The sequence below is a fragment of the Embiotoca jacksoni genome, unplaced genomic scaffold, assembly GCF_022577435.1.
Source record: "Embiotoca jacksoni isolate LCO1_2020_lvr unplaced genomic scaffold, fEmbJac1.0.p SCAF_16, whole genome shotgun sequence".
In the NCBI taxonomy this organism is placed as follows: Eukaryota; Metazoa; Chordata; class Actinopteri; family Embiotocidae; genus Embiotoca; species Embiotoca jacksoni.
The window spans coordinates 8,483,812-8,502,026 of NW_027185296.1; the positions used below are offsets into that span (position 1 = coordinate 8,483,812).

At 41.2% G+C, this 18,215-nt stretch overlaps 1 protein-coding gene across 8 annotated transcripts in view; it reads left to right on the plus strand.

Moving 5' to 3' along the window:
• Positions 1-18,215, plus strand: part of fryl (furry homolog, like) — a 63,631-nt gene that overhangs the window by 1,810 nt on the left and 43,606 nt on the right. For 5 of the 8 annotated variants that reach the window (XM_069150709.1, XM_069150713.1, XM_069150711.1 and 2 more), the window contains exons 2-6: positions 1,378-1,443; positions 15,305-15,513; positions 16,089-16,142; positions 17,385-17,524; positions 17,616-17,712. In XM_069150709.1, the coding sequence (XP_069006810.1) occupies positions 1,378-1,443; positions 15,305-15,513; positions 16,089-16,142; positions 17,385-17,524; positions 17,616-17,712 (566 nt within the window). Of the gene's footprint in view, positions 1-1,377; positions 1,444-5,531; positions 6,214-15,304; positions 15,514-16,088; positions 16,143-17,384; positions 17,525-17,615; positions 17,713-18,215 lie in introns of those variants that run through there. The other 3 variants (XM_069150714.1, XM_069150716.1, XM_069150717.1) reach the window with 2 other exon arrangements.

An 18,215-nucleotide genomic window follows, 5' to 3' on the forward strand; every position in this document is an offset into this window, starting at 1 on the left:
TTTGCGTTGTTCACATTTACTGCTCAAATTAACCCGATTGTCAGCAAGCAGCTGCTCAGCTCATATGACTTTATGCAACGTGCTCAGCACCAATCTACAGATAAAGTTTGCTATTATCAAGCGAACTGCAAGAATTGAAGCTGTTTAGTAGTTTTTAGTGACCAAAACACAGTTCAAATGATGGGAGCGTTTTGCAGGTATCAGGTGGCCAGAAAACTCCAAATAAATGCTAAAGTTGCTCTCTGTCTGCTGGATATGTACTGTGAACAGGCATTTTACCCCCCGAACATGATAACTTTGTGTGGTGGTAATGTCAGAACTGGGTGTTTGCCAGATTGCTTGAAGCTGTGTCTCTTTTAAAGGTTCTTTTTGGCCAATCCAACTGCGGCAGTGTGGCCAGCCCTACAAACACCAATATTTGTCACTGAGCGAGTTGCACTAATCGTCAGCCAAATTTTCTGACTTCTATCAGTTTCATATTAAAAGCCCCTTTATCGCTTCATCCGTTGCCCAGCTATTTACCAGGTTTTGACCTAGTTACACACAGCATGTGTCTTGCCTCGTGTGTCATCTTGTCACACATTAATTTTTAATTGGTAAAAAAAAAAGGGTGTTATTTTGACGGGACTTATTTCACATTTAGCAACTCGTGTCACGCAAGGAAGACCATTATCACGACTGGTGTAAATCTCAACTTAGTCTGACTTCATGCTGGCTGCTGAGAGTGTACTTGCTGCTTGTGTGTAAGTATTTTGTGATTTGTAGCATTTTGGGAAACCATCAAAGGAGAGCTTTAATGCAGGTTATGTGTCGTCATGCCGAGCAATCCTACTGGTCACGTATGCTGGATATAGTTGTATAAATATCACAAGAATTACATTTAAATGAATATTAGAGAACACTTAGTATTAGAGGACTACTATGGGGACCAGCCTACTATCATTTTTATGGATACAGCAGTTAAAAGTTTAGTGGATGTGTGTACACACACACTGTGTGTGCGTGCAGTTCAGGCAGTTTGCGTCAGCGGTGTAGTGATGACTTTTTATCAGTATCTCAGTCTGACTTTTTTTTTTTTTTTTTTTTGCAGTGCTACCTGTCAGAGCATGCTTGCTCGCTGTTTGCTCCCGGCTAAAGCATGACTCAGCTCTCTCCCTTCTGCTGTACTCACCTATCCTATTAGCTTCTAAGAATCAGACTAGTTAGCTGGCCAAACTGACTCACAATAACAACCATAGGCTTCACTTTGGATTGGAGTTTTGTTAGCTTGACTCGGCTAACTGTTGTTTGTGTTTGTGCTGCCAGTTGACATTCATTAATTTTCTACTAACTGGAGAGGACAAATTGTTTTCATATCTTTCCTTTCTTTTCAATCAGGAAACAGCCGTCAGATTAGAAAAGTCTCCTTTTTACATCATGCTTGTGGCAGCAGGGGTCGCAATGGTGAGTTCTGTAAAAGAAGTGATGTGATGACTACAGTAGCCGAGGTAAATCAGAGCTGAGGGCCACTCCCTTGTTGCAGAACTGGCATAGCCTGAGTTGGCCTTTTAGGTGGTGCTAGTCTTTTCCTCCTGTCGTTTGTCTTTGCACACGATGACATCACTCCGCTACGCGATGTACAGCTGAGGTTTTGGGAAGTGTTTGATCGGGACAGTATTTGGTTAATGGGTGCAGCAGGTTTCCTGTTTGTGATTAAGGGAGTGTTTGGAGCATGTGACCGAACATGAGTGTGCGCTGGTGGATTGTGCTTCTGCAATGAAGTGTGTGTGTGCGTGTGTGCGCGTGTGCGCGTGCGTGTGCGTGTCAGTCCACAGGGTGTGTATCCAGACAGGCTGGTCAAACTTATTCATTGAATTTCTTCAGTAGTCATTAGCCAACTACAGTGTAACAAACCCCATAATGGTGCAGCTCAATGCAGACTCTGCACTTAGTGGGAATATGGTGTCATAGCGGGGAACACAAATGCTGTGAATCATTGTTTGTGCTCCTCTCCCAGTAAATGCTCCTCCATAGTGAACAACTTGAAGACAGCTAATTTGATGAAGTGCCATAAGTGATGAACTGACCTTTTTGCACCTGTTTTACGATGTGTTTTAATTCCCATTCGCCTGGTGTTCTGCTGTCGTTCCATAGAGACGATATGCTTCTGACCTAAGAACGACTCTTTGCTGAAATTAGCCTCCCTTGATTTGGTAGGCAAATCAAAGGAATGAGTTTGCTTATTCTCAGCCTGAGGAGAGAGGTTCTGTCACCGGGTTTGAATGTGTCTGCGGTTTGTGCAAGCATTTAATTAATAAGGACAGTTTAGATGACTCTAAATCATACAGCTACAGAGCATTATACTGTGGTAGCTTCCCGGGAGAAATCCAGCCTAATGAATTTTGTGTGAAAAGGGCTGAAACTTTGCTCTAAATGTGCAGGGTTTGTGTGTCTTGATGATTGTTACGGGGAAGTAGCCGCCTCCTGACTCATGGGAGCGTGTGGAGGTGAGGCGCTGTGCAGGTTGCAGAGTTGTGCTGCACACTCAGATGTTGCTGTGATGGAGCTAAATGGCGTGTCCTCTGCAGCCCAGGCATCACTGGGGAGGTCAGGGATTGAATTACAACTCATATCGATTATGGTTCCTACCACTGCCCTTCAGAGAGGCCAGGACAGGAAATGCATCCTCCACCCTGTGGGCTCCTGGGAGGAACAACTCCTCTGTACTGTCTGCAGTGAGGATGGCTAGCTGTCACTCACTTGCTCTCACTTTGTGAATGGACCGCCTGTAACCTGCCATGGTTGTGCATTTAGTGGAGATTATTTGATCAGTGAGCTCTTCTTTCCAGGAAGTCGGTTATAATGTTGTTTATTTGAAGTCCTCCACTTACGTCAGCTCTGTTGCACAGTAGCTCTCAGCTTTAATGTTCCCAGAGAGATGATGTTGTCTGCATTCCTGAAACAATAAAGCCGGGTTTCCAGAAAACAATGGCTGGAGAGGGCTCTGCATGTTGTATGTTGACTGGTTCGCTGATAATTCTGATAATAGGAATTTTGTTTTTTAAACAAACTTCGACCGCATACTTCTGCTTTCCTTCTACTGCCCTTGAGCTTCAGCTAAAGTTGTTCTATGTCTATGAGCTTGTTTTGGTTATACTGAAGCCTTTAGTGAGTGTTGGTTGCATTTACTGGCAGAGATTTGAGGCATGAAAAGGGGAACTTTTTTTTTTCCGCAATAACCAAACCTGACTCAGACCTAAAGCTATTCAACAATCTTTTAACACAGTTTCTAGCTAAGCTAAAAGCAATATATTTCATAGAAAAACTCACACATTAGACTATTTAAAGAAACAAAAAATTACACAATGTGAAAGAAACAAAAATGTACAAAGGAGTTTCAAACTAAAACTGTGATTTTGGTGTCAACCACAGGATCTGAGATGAGTATTTGAAGCAAAAACACTATTCAATATTTGCTGGGAACTGTTGGACTATGTTGCTGTTGGATTATTTGATGCCACCACTCAAACCTTTTTGAAAGTTCTAGTAATCGTTTCATGTTTCTGCTGCTTGAACCAAAGCAGCTAAACTCACAGGGCCACGCATGTTTGATCGAAGCCCAGTAGTAACTGTTCTTCTCCTCCTTTTGTTTAATAACGGTTGCCAAACAACCTTTAGGTGTATTACTGCCACCTTTTGGCATTAGTAATGAATTGTCACCAAAAATCATGGTAAAGAAGACAAAACAGTAGTCGCATGAGCTAATACGATTTTATTTATTTTTTAATGGTTCTTAAAAAAACATGACCCATCTATAGTTTAAAAATTCTGGAACTGGGGAAAACAAGAAAAATGAACTTTGGGATGGATTCGAAGTGAGCTTTTGCTCAGCATCTTAAAAAGTCTTTACATAGCCTTTTAAATGATGAGAATTTATGTTGTCATTGTTTGGGACACTCTTCCCACTATTATTAAGGGGTGCTAAAGCTAACCTAACAACCTCTGATCAAGTTGGGGGGAAAAAAAATGTTTTTTTTACTTTTTTAGTTAACTCGACACTCTGTTATACTAAAAAGTCCTGCTGAAGTCTGAACTGTACAACAGCCCATACTTCCCCTTCCCATTCAGGATCAGACTCTGGTTAATAGACGGCTATATATGGCTTTACATTTCCAGCTGCAGACATTACTCACAGTAAAACTGCGTAAGAATATCTGGGGGACTTTTGCTGAATGAAATGTGGCATATGTTTAAAATAGACTTCAAGTAATAATTTGACATTTTGGGAAATACACTTAGTCACGTCTGGACAGTCATAAAAGTGGTATTAACCGTCTCATTTAAAGAACAAGCATATTCCAAAATTGCAAACTTAATACCAATTTTATATGAAATGAAGCATTATGTAAATACTGCAAATAAGCAGTGGCACTGTGAAGAATCTGTGCTCGTGTATCACAAGTTCCACAGTGGAAGCCTGCATCAGGGCAGCACCAGCCAGGGCTTGACAAAGCATCTGCTTGTGTTGTGTTTGTTTGCAATGAGCTCTGCCTCATTTTGCATAACTTGTGTAGTGGAGGACATGTGACAGAGGGAGAGACCGAGGGCGAGAGAGAAATGAGGACTAAACCAAAAGAAGACAAAGGGCATTTGTCTTCCGCAGCCTTCCCCACTGCTGCTCCCCTCACAATATTTTGTTAACAAACTTAATCCTGCCCTTGACTACAAATTGCTTGATGTCATGTGGATCTGGTTTTAAGTCTCTGCGAGAGAAGGAACAACGACCATCAACATAAGATTAAAATATCAGGAGTGTGTGTTTCACATTCACACAGTGGGCTGTTTTCTTACTAATGCAGTGTGTTGTGAGTTTTTGTATCATCCCGTGTGTTACTATGCTTGGTAGCTGTTGGACAGACCAGTGATGCAATGCCTATGACTCCAATGGGTGTGAACAGTTAGCCTAGCAAATAGATGTGCATCATCACTATCATGTCATGATGTGATATTAGAAATAGGTAGAAAGTCCCAGTAAGGCAATCGGGTATCCATGTCCTCATATTACCTCCTGTTCTGTCTTGAGTGCAGCTAGAGTACACTTTACTTTGTTTTGAATATTGAAATACATAATAGACACAATATAAGAATACAATATTTGTATTATTTTGGAGCAAAGCATTGAATAGGAGTAGGACTACTAGTTCTGGTTGTGTTTAGTTTGTCCTCCCTTTTCTTTTCTTTCTCTCTTCCATCCTCCCATTCTTTCCTCTCCCTCCTACTGCAGTCAGGAATGACGCATCAGTATTGCTGTGGAGCTTACAGGAAGTGTCGCTTTGATAGGCCGGCGGAGAGAGGCAGCACAGTAGCAGCTCTGACATGCGTATGCATCGCTGAACCACAGCCAGGGAACACTCGCAGCATTTTGATGACATCACCCACCCCCACCCTCGGCTCCCACCTCCCTCTTTTTGCAGTTGAAACAAGCGCTTGCTCGCTCTCTGTTTTTTTTTTTTTACTGAGCAGGCATCAGTAAAAGAACAAGAGCTGGCTCGGAAGAGGAGGGGCTTGTCATGAGCAAATGGTGAGAGAGAGAGCTTTCGGGGGAGGTGCAGGGTGGCTGACGGTGCTAGAGGGCTAGGACTGGCACACACTTACACAGGAAGGGAAGAGGAGAAGGAATATTGCCTTACATTGTCAAGACTTTCTACAGTACATGTCTCTGCTGCGTCTATCAGGAGCAAAAGTTCTCATGCACTTTTGTCCTTCGCCTTTCTGGATCTTTCTGTGCTGAGATGGGGATGAGGGACTCTGTGGACTGGCAAGTGGGCAGCAGGCGCTGGGGTGGAATACTTCTCTAACTAGTCGGCTCTCCTCCTCCTCCTCCAGCGCAGTTTTACTGAACTCAGTTGCAACGGGGGAAAAACAAATCTGGTTGCACTTCTTGGGTCTCTTTCCTCAGCAGCTGCTCACACTGTTGTTCAGGATGCTGCCTTTAACTTGCACCTGTGGAGGGTAGTGGTCCACTCCGGTCAGGGGAGAAGAGCAGCAAGTGTGATAGGTGTGAAGAAGAGTGGAATGTTTGGGGTTTTGTGAAATGAAAGTGACGGGAACCCTGTAAAACTTTGTGCCTTCTGCTGAAGCTTAACTTTCCGAGAGCCACCATGCTGAGCCTGCAGGACTCGGTCTTCTTTGAGATCAGCATCAAATCTCTCCTCAAGTCCTGGAGTAGCAGTTGTGAGTACCTTGCCAAGCATGCACACATGTTTACATACCAGACGTACTGCCACCAGACTTGTCTACTGCACGCAGCCAGCAGACGCTGTGCGGCATTGCTTGCATGCAATCCGTGCTCCGAGTTCTCTGATAAAGAAAAGTGGCCGTTAATAGAGTTGTCAGGATGACTGATTGTGTTTAGTCCAGGTTTAGTCAGACTTGTTTGATGTGGACGCAGGTGGCAGCAATTCGATTCTTCCCTTCAGTGCCCCCCCCCCCCTCATGGTCGTTGTACTGCCTCCTGTGTGTCCCATAGATAAAGCCTCTATTGATGAACATACTGATACGTAACGCAGGTGGACTTCAAGGACTCGCTCTGTCACTCTGGAGATGTTGGCTACTTCCAACATCTCATTTTTTTCATCTTTATCAACTTTTGTTTTAACCTTCAAATCACTCTTTTTAGTCTTCCTAAGCAGCACTCAACATACTCTTCATCCCTCATCCTCATCCTCATCCTCCTACTTATAACCCTCCTCTTCTTTTCCTCTGGGTCAGCTAATGTTTCCCTACTATTGATCTGTCTTCCTATTATTAGCTTCCCGTGCAGCCCATAATACATTAGGAATCAAGAAGGCGCAGCCTCGTCCGTCTCATTGAAATGTAGTGATAGACAAAGGTGGACGGAAAGCAGCTGTCTGACCGGCCCGGCTGCTCCTGCTGATTTATCACCCCTATCGATACCTGCGTTAATACTTACACACAGACGTGACTTAGTTTCTTGTGCGACTTCAATGATGCTTCATGTTTTTCTGCGCGTTTGTGTCCAATGTGACGCACCACTTTGAGCACACAGAAGAATGCACATATGCAGCGTACAATACGTAGCTTTGCTGTGATTGCAGTACCTCTGCCACAGAAATTCCAACGTAGCATTCCTTTTGTCTGAAAGAGAGTTTGACCTTTTCAAGGGGATCACCTGCTGGTCCCTTCTCACCTGACTTGTTCTGCTTGGGTTCAGATTCAAAAGGGAATCTATGTTTGGGATTGGCTTCTTTTATTATGACCACAGAACCAAGCAGGTTTAAGCAATATGGATAGAAATCCTCCATCACGGTTTATACTGTGATTTTGTGTCACAATATTATGCCGTGATTTTGCTGCTAATGGACGATAACAATTATACTTTTATACCTGGTCCAGATACTTCACCACAATATTGGCATGAAATAGTGTTATTCATGTTACTTAAAATATTACTTACAGTTACCTGGTACACGTAGAAATGTTTAACAGTATAGACCATCATCATCATCATCAGTGTTGGGTTCAAGCAAGGGAAAGGCTGTCAGACTACAGATCAGACTGACTGATCGATCACAGGTTTACGACCTATTTTGTGTTATATATCCTGATGAGAGCTTCACATAACTGTCCCCCTTTTCTAACTAAAGACACACATAGTCAAATATTACAATTACATTTGTTTTAGATATGGAAGTTTTACAGTTTATTCTAGTTATATGTGACATGGGAGCAAAAGTGACTTTAGTGTTTGGATTTTAATCGTAAAACAATCAAAACACGAGTGCTAATCGGAGAAGCTTACATTAGAGATTTGGTTAAATTGTAACCATTTGTTGATGAATCAAAATGTAACGGTCTTAAATTTTGATTTAACTAATTGTGATGTTAACGATCAGGGTTTGCCGCAAAGGCAGGTTGTCTGAGACAAAGAGCACCTCTGCTAACGTCTGAAGGAATTTTTACATATTTAGTTTCAGTGAACACAAGCAGAGGTGTAACATTACACAGCAAAGACCACATCTTTGAGAAGTGAGTCAAATAATTAGACTATCATCTTTAAAAAGACCAAAATTTCAGTTCTCTAAGACATGATGTTGTTTTGCATCCTTTGAGCTTATGGGATGTAGCGGTATGGCTGATCTTGGGGACCTACATGACCACAAGAGTAGTCTCTGTTTGGTCAGTAAGACACTTTAGGACTGTCCCAAAAGTTGACCCCAGTTTCCTAATGTCTGACAACAAAGTAAATGCACTACTGAAGTCCAGTTGGTAAAATCTTGCTGTTTAAAGGTGCATTCACCTTAGGCCTAGTTGCCTTAAACTGTGTCTCAGCACGCTTGTTCCCACTCCCCCACATTGCCCTTAACAGTTCTGGCCTGAGCACGCTTACATCATCACGATGTGACTTTTTGTGTAGAAGAAAAGCGCTCTCGTACAGAACACTGATCGTAAGGTTGGCAATTCAATCCCCGGCAGCTCTGTCGCTATTGTTGTGTGTGTGTGTGCGAACGGGTGAGTGGCAGGCAAACATTGTAAAGCACTTTGTAGACCGCTTTGGTAAAAAGACACAAGACAACTGCAGACCATTTACCATTTGACTGTATTTGTGTTATTTGCAGTATTTAGTGCGCGGTGACACCAGGTTTACTCACATGCCTTATAGATTTATTCACTATGCATTGCACCAATTTTCATTTACTCATGCTGCACTTATGAGAACAGTTTTACAGACGCAGCTGATGTTCATGAAGGAATTTACTACAATTCACATAAATCAATAAAATGAGAACAAGAATCGATGTAATATCTGAGTTGCATGCTTGGGGACTGTATGGAGCGGTCACACTAGTCAAACTACGTGGACTTTGGATGTCCAGGGTGGACTCACACTAGGCGATCCGTACCTTACGTAAGTGTGCAGAATTAATACTTTAAGGTCAGCCTCAGTAATGTGGTTGCCTGGACATTCCCTACATTAGACGGTATGAATAAGGTTATTTACAGTTGACTGTGGAGATGACACAGGGATTATATTTACCATCAATGTTTGTGCTTTTCAACGTTGTTTTCGGAAAGTGAATCAAATTCACTGCTAGAGTTCAGGGGCCTTTGGTACCTGGAGAAAGGTTTGCATTTTAACAGTAAGGCATAGTATGCAGAAATCGAATGTTTGGTAACAGCTTTGAAAAGAAAAATGAAACCCCTTGTTTCACACAGCAGGGTCACTGGCCTGGAACATTTCTTTAGTGGAGTTGACATGTTTGGCCCGTTTCTGCGTCAGTTTTACTGCAGGCGCTCTGGGTTACTCACGCAGTCCAAAAAATGATAACCAAAAGGGAACCTCTTAATTTCCTCTCAGTGTGAAGGTCTATATTTTGGTGACCTGCCCAGTGTTTACCCTGCTCCTCACCCAGTATGTGCTGGGACATGCTGGAATCGCATGACCCAGAACAGTTTTTCTGATTGTGGACAATACTGTTACAGTAAATCTTCGATTTCTAGTAATAACACATATTTTTCATATAAACACAGAAACCTTTGCTTGAACTTCGCCCCTGTTGTCCTCCCTAAAACATAGAGGAATGTGGAGCATTCCTGAACGTATTGTAGGAAGTCTCTATTCTCTCCCTCAAGGTAACAAATAGTTGAGAAATAAAAGTAATATATATGCTTGATTGTAAATAATTGTTGGATGCCTAAAATGTTTGCTGTGTAGCCTTGGAAATGGTGGTAGACGGTATACCACATGACGTTAAGTTTATTTTCCCTGTACCTAATTTCAGGGTGACTGGGATTGTTTTAAACCATATTTTACTTATATTTTATTGCTCTGAAAACATTTCCGGAAGTGTTTTAAATCGGTGTGAGCCCTTATCATTACATGGCTGAGCAGTGAAGCATCCACCTGTTGAGTTTTCTTCCGTTTACCCCTCTAGCCCTCTCATTCCCTCCCCACACGGCCTGATTTCAGAACCCCCTCCATGGTGTGCTGCTATGACGTCCATCCATGTGTCCTCTCTCTGTGATTCTTGTGAATACAGAAAATGTTAATACTTTCAGTCATGAACACATACCGTGGATCAGTTTGGCCCCTTATTGTCAGATAGGGCATGTCTTTAGAGTAAATTGGTTTCTCAGTTATCCGTGTTTTGGACTCGGGTCTTGTCAGCCTCTGGTAATAAGTTAGTTTTGTCCTGTATCATTTAGATTCTCTTTAATTTGGACTTAGTAATAGTGAGGAGTAAACCAGTAATGACTCATCAGACACTGAGCATGTTGAGACATAATAGCAGAGCACCACATAAACACTGGCAGTGACTCTTTTGTCTCTCTCTCTCTCTCTCTCTCTCTCTCTCTCTCTCTCTCTCTCTCTCTCTCTCTCGCTCTTGCTCTTGCTCTCACTCTCTAAAAAAAAAAAAGGACACACTCTCAGCCCTGCATTCCAGCAGTATGTGTGTGTTTGGGCTGTTGTTTCTGGTTGTCCTGCCAGGGGAAGTGAGCAGGCGTTTGGGAGGGCTTTTATTTGAACTGTGACAAGGTGGAGTCGCTGCTGTAATAGTTGTGTCATCCTGCTGGGTGCTCTATTTCTTATGCACAGCCGTGGAAGCCTGGCAGGGCGGCTTATACAGTAGGCTTGGCCTCCCGCATCAAAACACGATGAGCATCATTTATGCAGCATGTCAGTTCTTTCCATCAGAACTGCAGCTGCAGTACCATCCATCTTTAAGCTCAAGATGTTCTGAAAACCTTAGATAACGGCGCTCTCCTGGGCGGCAGGTGTAAAATTCTTCAGGCTAAGACGCACCTCAGATAAACTGTATTTGGCAGATGAGAGAAGGTCGAATACCTGTGAACAAATGCTGACTCAGACAGCAGTGACCTGAGAACTTCTAGAATTATTTCCTATGAAATTCTTATCAATGAAGGGACAAAAATGAATGTAGATAGAGGGCCGTGGACCAAAAATAAATATTTGTTATTTGAATGTACATAAAAAAGAAATGTATTTCACAGAAAATTAACTGAATCTAAAATAACATTCAGCATGGTTAAAACACTCTTTAATCTTTCTAATAGTAATTTTTATCATTTTGCAGAAATTACTGTCAAAAACAGTCAATTCTTAATTTTCTTTTGTCAGTGTGTCACTGCCTCCATCTCTCGTCTCGACTGGCAGCTCAAAGTCAGTGACGTCAGACACGCTAACAGCACACGAGCATCAGCAGGAGAGAGAGAGAGAGAACACTATCATTCTTCATAGATAAGACGTAGGCCAACGTAATTTAATATGGAAGCTTAACAGCACTGTCCTGCACATTGCTGTAAAAAATACAATGTACTTTTTAGCTGCACAAAATGTACAGTTTGTAGCCATTATGGTTAGGATTTTACAGCACTTAAGAATAAGATGAATAAGCATGAGCTTGTCAAATGCAAAATGAAAGAAGCTGGGGGCCAAACTTGGCCCACAGGTCCCACATTAGGCTGCTCTGCTCGAGAACTATGATGCTGCGCATTTTTTCCATTGTGAATATTGTTAATTCAGCACTGACAACATCTCACAGTCGATCTGGCCACAAACTAACATTTTTTTTCCAACTGTAAATTAGGGATGTAATCCTCCCAATTACTGGAGTGTACTTGGCTTTACTTGAAGCCCTTTAAGTGCTTTTATTAGCAAAGCGTGCTTGAACTTTTGCATTTAGATTTGAATGAGAACTGAAACAAGACTTTGGGTCATGAGTGAGCCACAAAAGTTTCAGTCAGAGCATTTCCTTTGCTTCAAACCTGCAGGTGTTTGTAAACTGACAGATATTTTTGATTATTTGCTCTGATTGTGTAGAGGGGTCAGTTTTGGAAGGGAATCACAGCTTGGCATGACACAGGGACACACAGGGAGAGAGAGATGGATGGAGGGGCAGTGCAGACACTTGGCCCAGAAAAGGATGCCTTGCTTTGTTTTTCTCATTTTGCCGTTGACTGCAAAAGTACAGTGTCGGGCTTTTTACTTGTGTGAACCAGTCAACAATCCAGTTGGCCCAGGGTGGGAGAGAGAGAAGAAGGATGGAGGGGGTAATGGACACGACGCTGATTGGACATTAGGAGCTGGCTATGTGACATCATTGGGGTGTTGGTGAAGCACAGCAAACAAAGAGGGAAATGCTTGAAAGGCTCTCTGTGCTGCTGGACAACATGACCACAACACAACACACACTTGCTACTCCGCTGCTCCTGCCACTTCCCTGCTTTCATTTGCTTCCTGATTTGATTATAACAATTCAATTACATTTTAGATTTCTTTTTTTGTTAGTGGTTTAGTTTTATTTAGACATTTTAAGGCGGGTGAAAATCATTTTAATGAAGCTAACTTTAGACACAGTCCTAGGTTTTTAATGTTAGAGTACATAATATTCAAAAGAGACCTGCAGCGTTTTCTTGTGAACAAACAAAAGTTAAGATCTAACAAACATATCGAGTACATTAAGCAGTCCCTCCAGAAAATGAATGCAAATTCAACCAATCTCCATAATATTTGCATACCAAAAGCAGTTTTTAGCTAATTATTTAAAAAGCATTAAAAAAATAACTTACTTTTAATGAAGAGGTACTGTAGTCTATTCATTGTCCATTGTAAAATGGTCTTTATAACTGTCACTTTTTTTTTTTTTTTTTTTTTTTTTTTTACTGTGAAATTGTTTTATAACTTTGAGCCCATTGTTCTTTAAGTTCACAAAATGAAAAAATAACAGAACATGAATATTTTTGGGCTATTTTATGATGCAGTATGCTTATTATCACAGGAAGTGAGTACATATATTTATTTCTTTATTAAGTGGTAGATTAACTTGACTTGGGTAATAACTGATATTTATAACTGTGAATTAAAAATGCTGTTTTTGGCAGCTATAGAAACTTTGCAAATATCCATTCAAAAGAACATACATTTTGCAATGACCTTATTTAACTTAATTTGATCTAATATTGCCATCAAAGGTGTAATGAACAGAGTACCTCTTGTAACAATGTACGACATAACATCTTATCTCAAACATTATGGTTGCCTGAGTTGGTTTGGAGTGTTTGAGAGGCTGAACCAGTATCCTATCTCCTGAATCAGTCTAAAGGGACTTGGCTTTTTGATCAGTTGACATGTTTGTCTATGTCACCACTTGACTGTATTTAGCATATTTTTACTGTACAAAACTTTCATACACTTGGTAGGAATGTTGTTCCTTAGCTGAACAACTTTTGACTGCACTTCTGCTCCTTGCTGGTATTCAGACTATTCAGACTGCATTAGAGTTTCTGTGACAACCAGGAAGAAACAGTGCAAGGCTTTTCCAGGGAGGGAATGAGGTAAAGGGTCAGTGTACTATTGGCTGGACTGAGGCTATTGAGGGCTCGACTGGAAGTTGTGACCCAGCTGTAGCATACATCTTAGGAACACTATTGAATGTTATGAAGCAATATGACTTTTGAATAGACAGCTGTCTTCAACCTAAACATGTGTTGCATGATTAAGGCCTTTTCATGCATTTCATTTGATCAGTAAATAGCAAATCAAGTAGAGCTTGTATTTAAGGTCCATGTATTTCTATTAAGATGGTCCCAAACTTCTGTTGACGTGATGTGGTATTCATTGTTTTGAAGTTTTTGTTTATTTAATCGTTCAGATCTTTTAAATAACATTTGGATGTATTTACTCTACATGACCAAACGTGTTGGTTCACCTATGCTCTCACTTTGCAGCCAGCTCTGTAGAGATCCGAACCAAAACTCTTCAGATTTGCTTATACTGTTTGAATAGGAGGACCAAATGATCTGTACCTGCCACATGCAAATGTGCAGAGAGATCTGGGTTCTCCCAGTAACCCAAGAGAAATGTTCTTCAGGAAGCTGCTGAAGGAGCCGTCTGGAGATTCAGTTTTACAGAGTTTTGTCTCCTGAACATTTAGTAGTCCTTTTTACAAACAATAACTGTGATTTAATTAGTGTTTTGAGCCTAGGACTAAAGATGAAACACACAGCATGTCTGGCTAAGCAAGGTTGAGTTCTCAGTGCAGATGCAAAGAAAAACAGACGCATTTTTAACTGAAAACTTTACTTGGAAAAACAACTATCTTCAAGTATCTGAGAAATTTAGATGTGTGCAAATCAATAATAAGAAACAACTTTTTGTTATTGTTCTTTCATGCTTTATTATATTTTCAGTGTTTGCCTTTAACTATTGTAATCTCAGTGGCGATAGATATCTGTAATATATAGAATCAAGTCTTTTTTGATAGACGCATTTCTTAACCCATCAATCAACTTATTTTAACAGATCAGTTTTGCTATGATATTAAAAGTTACATACTAGAAACTTGCACTTGAATCGTCCAACCAGAAAGGGTGTAGTGTGGTATGGTATGATATGGTGGTATGGTACAGTATGGTAGATTCATATTGTCTGGTATGTTGTATTAGCCCAGCTTTAGGTTTGTTTTTAACGATGCTTTAGTTTTTAGTAGGTTTAATAATGAGTGTTATGAATCTCATTAAAGGAATAGTTCAACAGTTTTGAAGACGCACTGATTCACTTTCTACGTTAGCAGTAAAAATGTATACCGTTCCCTTCTGTTAGCTCAGATCAAGAGCTGGAAACGACAAGCCTTTCTCTGTGCAAAGAGTCAAGCTGAAGCTGGCCTCACATATAACTCCCTGTACAATCACAGCATATTGTTTTTTTTACGCTTTGGTTTGTGTGTGGATTAAACAAATGAGATGGTTGAGATCATTTGTCAGCCTTACAAGTGCTGACAGGTGGACTTTGTTACCTTTTTCTAAAATTTCAGCATAAAGCAAATAAGGGTATTCGCTGAAATATTTTTATGTCGTGTAAATCTGCTTTGAAAAAATAAATCACAAACATTGCAGAAAGAGCTGGTGTGTAATATTTACTTATTCTCGATTTAGATGTATAAACAATAGTTTAGATTTTGATAAGTAATGACATGGCTCTAATAGGAATTATTATCTTGCCAGTGTTTGTTTTTCAGATGATTTCAGACCATTATGTACAAAATGAGTTTACAGGAATCAAATGGGAATTGTATGTTTTCTCTAGTCAGCACTACAATATCTCTCTTTTGCTCTTTCATCAATTCAGTCACTTTTCCTCTTCAGGAAATGTCTGCGCTCCTGTTTGGATTGGAACTAGCGCATGACCTCATATACCTTACAAGAGTGTTGTTCTTAGTCTGACCGTCCTGCTGTGACTCTCCCTGTATCATTTCCTAACCTCTACCCTCTGGCCTCCCTGCAGCTTCTGCACCAGTCAGCAGCAGTGTGAGTAGACGCCGTGCCCCGTCCTCGGTGACTCCCCTCTCGTGGGAAAAACATAACATCGCCGCCATGTCGAGCATCACCATCGACCCCGAGCTCAAGCCCGGGGAGTTTGTCATCAAGAGTCTATTTGCTGAGTTTGCTGTGCTGGCTGAGAAGAAGATCGAGATGGTGATGGCAGAACCGCTGGTGAGTCCAAAGGGGGTGAAAGCTCGAGTCGAGAGAAACACAGGAAATGAAATTCAATACACAACACGGGATGTGGCGCACAATGCTGAGATAACCTCCTCTCTGTTGCAACCAACTGCCAAGCCTTCAGCCACTTCAGGAACAAGTGAAAGATGTCTGAGGAAACTGGCATCATCATGTTGCACGAGTGATAAAACGGTGAATTGTTAACGGACTGGTTTGGCTTTTCCTCCAGTTATTCCCTTGTATTCAGCCTCTTTCCTTTCGATGGGGGCTCCTGGCAGGTTCATACTGAATATAATAAATATAAATGACAATGTAACAGTTTCTTATTTATCCCAAGTGTCTTTTTCTGCATTATGTTCTGTTGCATTATGTTGGTACCATGTGCTGATACCAATATATAAATGATAGTTAAATATTGGTCGGGTTCTATTCTTCTCTGACATGTTTCTCATCATCAGCCTGCCGTTTGACTGACTGCAATCTACTGTTGTGGAATCTATGAGTGTCCCTGCTGGGTTAGTGACGCACTTATTCTTGTTCTTTTTCTTTCTCTCCCACATTTCCAACAGGAGAAACCCCTGTCCCGATCCCTCCAGAGAGGGGAAGATGCACAATTTGACCAGGTCAGTACTCCCATAATAATGACCGCAAGGTAGAAATTACATCAGGTGTGTAAATGCGACACTCTCATTTCCACTGGACAGACAACAGCCCTCCCCCACTCCTGTACGCAGTGTTTGAATCCCCAGCTCCACCCAATCAATCCCCCACTCAATGGCCCGTCTGTCCCTCATCTGTAGCTGCTGCAGAACTCTATACAATGGGCCTGCCTGCTGCAGAATGCTTTGTTCAGCACAACACAAAGCCAATGAGGATCTGGTGGTATAGATCCAGCTGTCCCTATTGTGAGTGAGGGGGAGAAAATGGGTATGGGGAGCGCAAAAGTGAGAGTGTAGAATCGCTGTGTCATCCTCAGCAGTAAATCAGCATTGGGTGCTGGAGTGTATCTGCTTGGCGCCATAAGGGCAGAGGGAGCAATTGCATAACTCTGCTGCCTCGCATCCATCATCCACCTCCCTCATCCCGCTGCGCTGGCCCTTAAACACACAAACACTCACGTACACCTAAATCGGTTATGCACACTGACCACCTCATCTCATGTTTTATGTATAGGCTAAAAACTATCCACTTTAGTCTTGACTTGCAAGTACTGATACTTGTTTGTAATAGGATTTACTGTTTTCTCACAAAAATACAGCAGTTACTATGAAGTAACAAACACCTTTATTACTTATCATTTCTTAATGTGGATTTGTGAAGTTTGTTAATGCTGACGCTGACATGATCACTGACGCAGTCAAAGTGCTGATGAGGTGTTTGTAGGACAGCTTCTTATTACTGTGGTCTCATATAAGTGTTGTAGAGCTGCTCAGCTGCACAACATGCTCAACATGTCATCTCAGTACTAATTAGTAGCTACTGTTTTTTTTCACCATTTATGCTTCTCTATTGTTAAATATCCAGATTTATATCAGTACGTGCGAGACAGCAAATGATTAGAATCAAACCAATGTATATACTTGACATCTGAAAAGGTCTCTAATGCATTAGGAAAAATAGTCTCTGTCCATGCTGTGCTTGAATGTTTTTTTTTTAATTTTGTTTTTTTTTTACCAAAAATATAGTGAAAATTTTGTATACTCACAATTCCACTTAACACTATTTTCCTTGGTTGTTTTTTCCTTATCAAAATAACCAAGTAAACAAACCTAAAGTTTGTTAGAAAAATGCTGAATATGTTATGTAGTTGTACTCCAGCTCTAATAATTGAGTATTTTAACACACATGTTGTTGTCGTTTTCCAGTTAATAAGCTCTATGAGCTCAATAGCAGAACACTGTTTGCCCTCCTTACTGCGCACACTGTTTGACTGGTACCGGCGGCAGAGCGGCACTGAAGACGAGTCTTACGAGTACAGGCCTCGCTCCAGTACCAAGTCTAAGGGGTGAGATGCTCTTCTTTGGTACCTTCAATTTCTTCTTGAGCAAATTAATTTGGACGAACCTTATCTCCATGTATTTTCTCTTTCTTTGTAGAGATGAACAGCACCGGGATAAAGATTACCTTCTGGAACGGCGGGACTTAGCCATAGATTTCATTTTTTGTTTAGTTTCAGTGGAAGTTCTAAAACAGGTGAGCGATCTGACACCCACTGTTCTCACTGCTTTTGTAGAATGATTTACACTGCCTGTAAAAAGTATTTGCCATCTGGATGGCTGAATGTTTACACATGGTGGGGGAAATGCAGTATACCTGTTTGACCTGATGCTGATAATATATTTTCCAAGTCCCAAGTTGTGAATGTGTTAGTTCTGCTACAGTAATAATACTGCTCATTTCTCAAGGCAGAACTGCTGTTTTAGGTCTGAGTTATAATTGATTAACTTTTTTGTTTTGATATCAGTGTTTCCCACACTTAGACTTTACGTGGTTTGGCTGCCCGGCTTTATTCACGGCCACTCAAGTATTTTTTTACAACCCATTTTAGCATTTTTGATCTCTTATGTTTTCGTCTCTCTGAGATAGCAACACCATACAAATAGTTTGGCGAGGTAACAATTGTAAATTGTCGCTAAGGAAAATAACCTCCATTACACTCTCCCCCTCTAAAGTGCATGAGGTTCTGCATGCACATC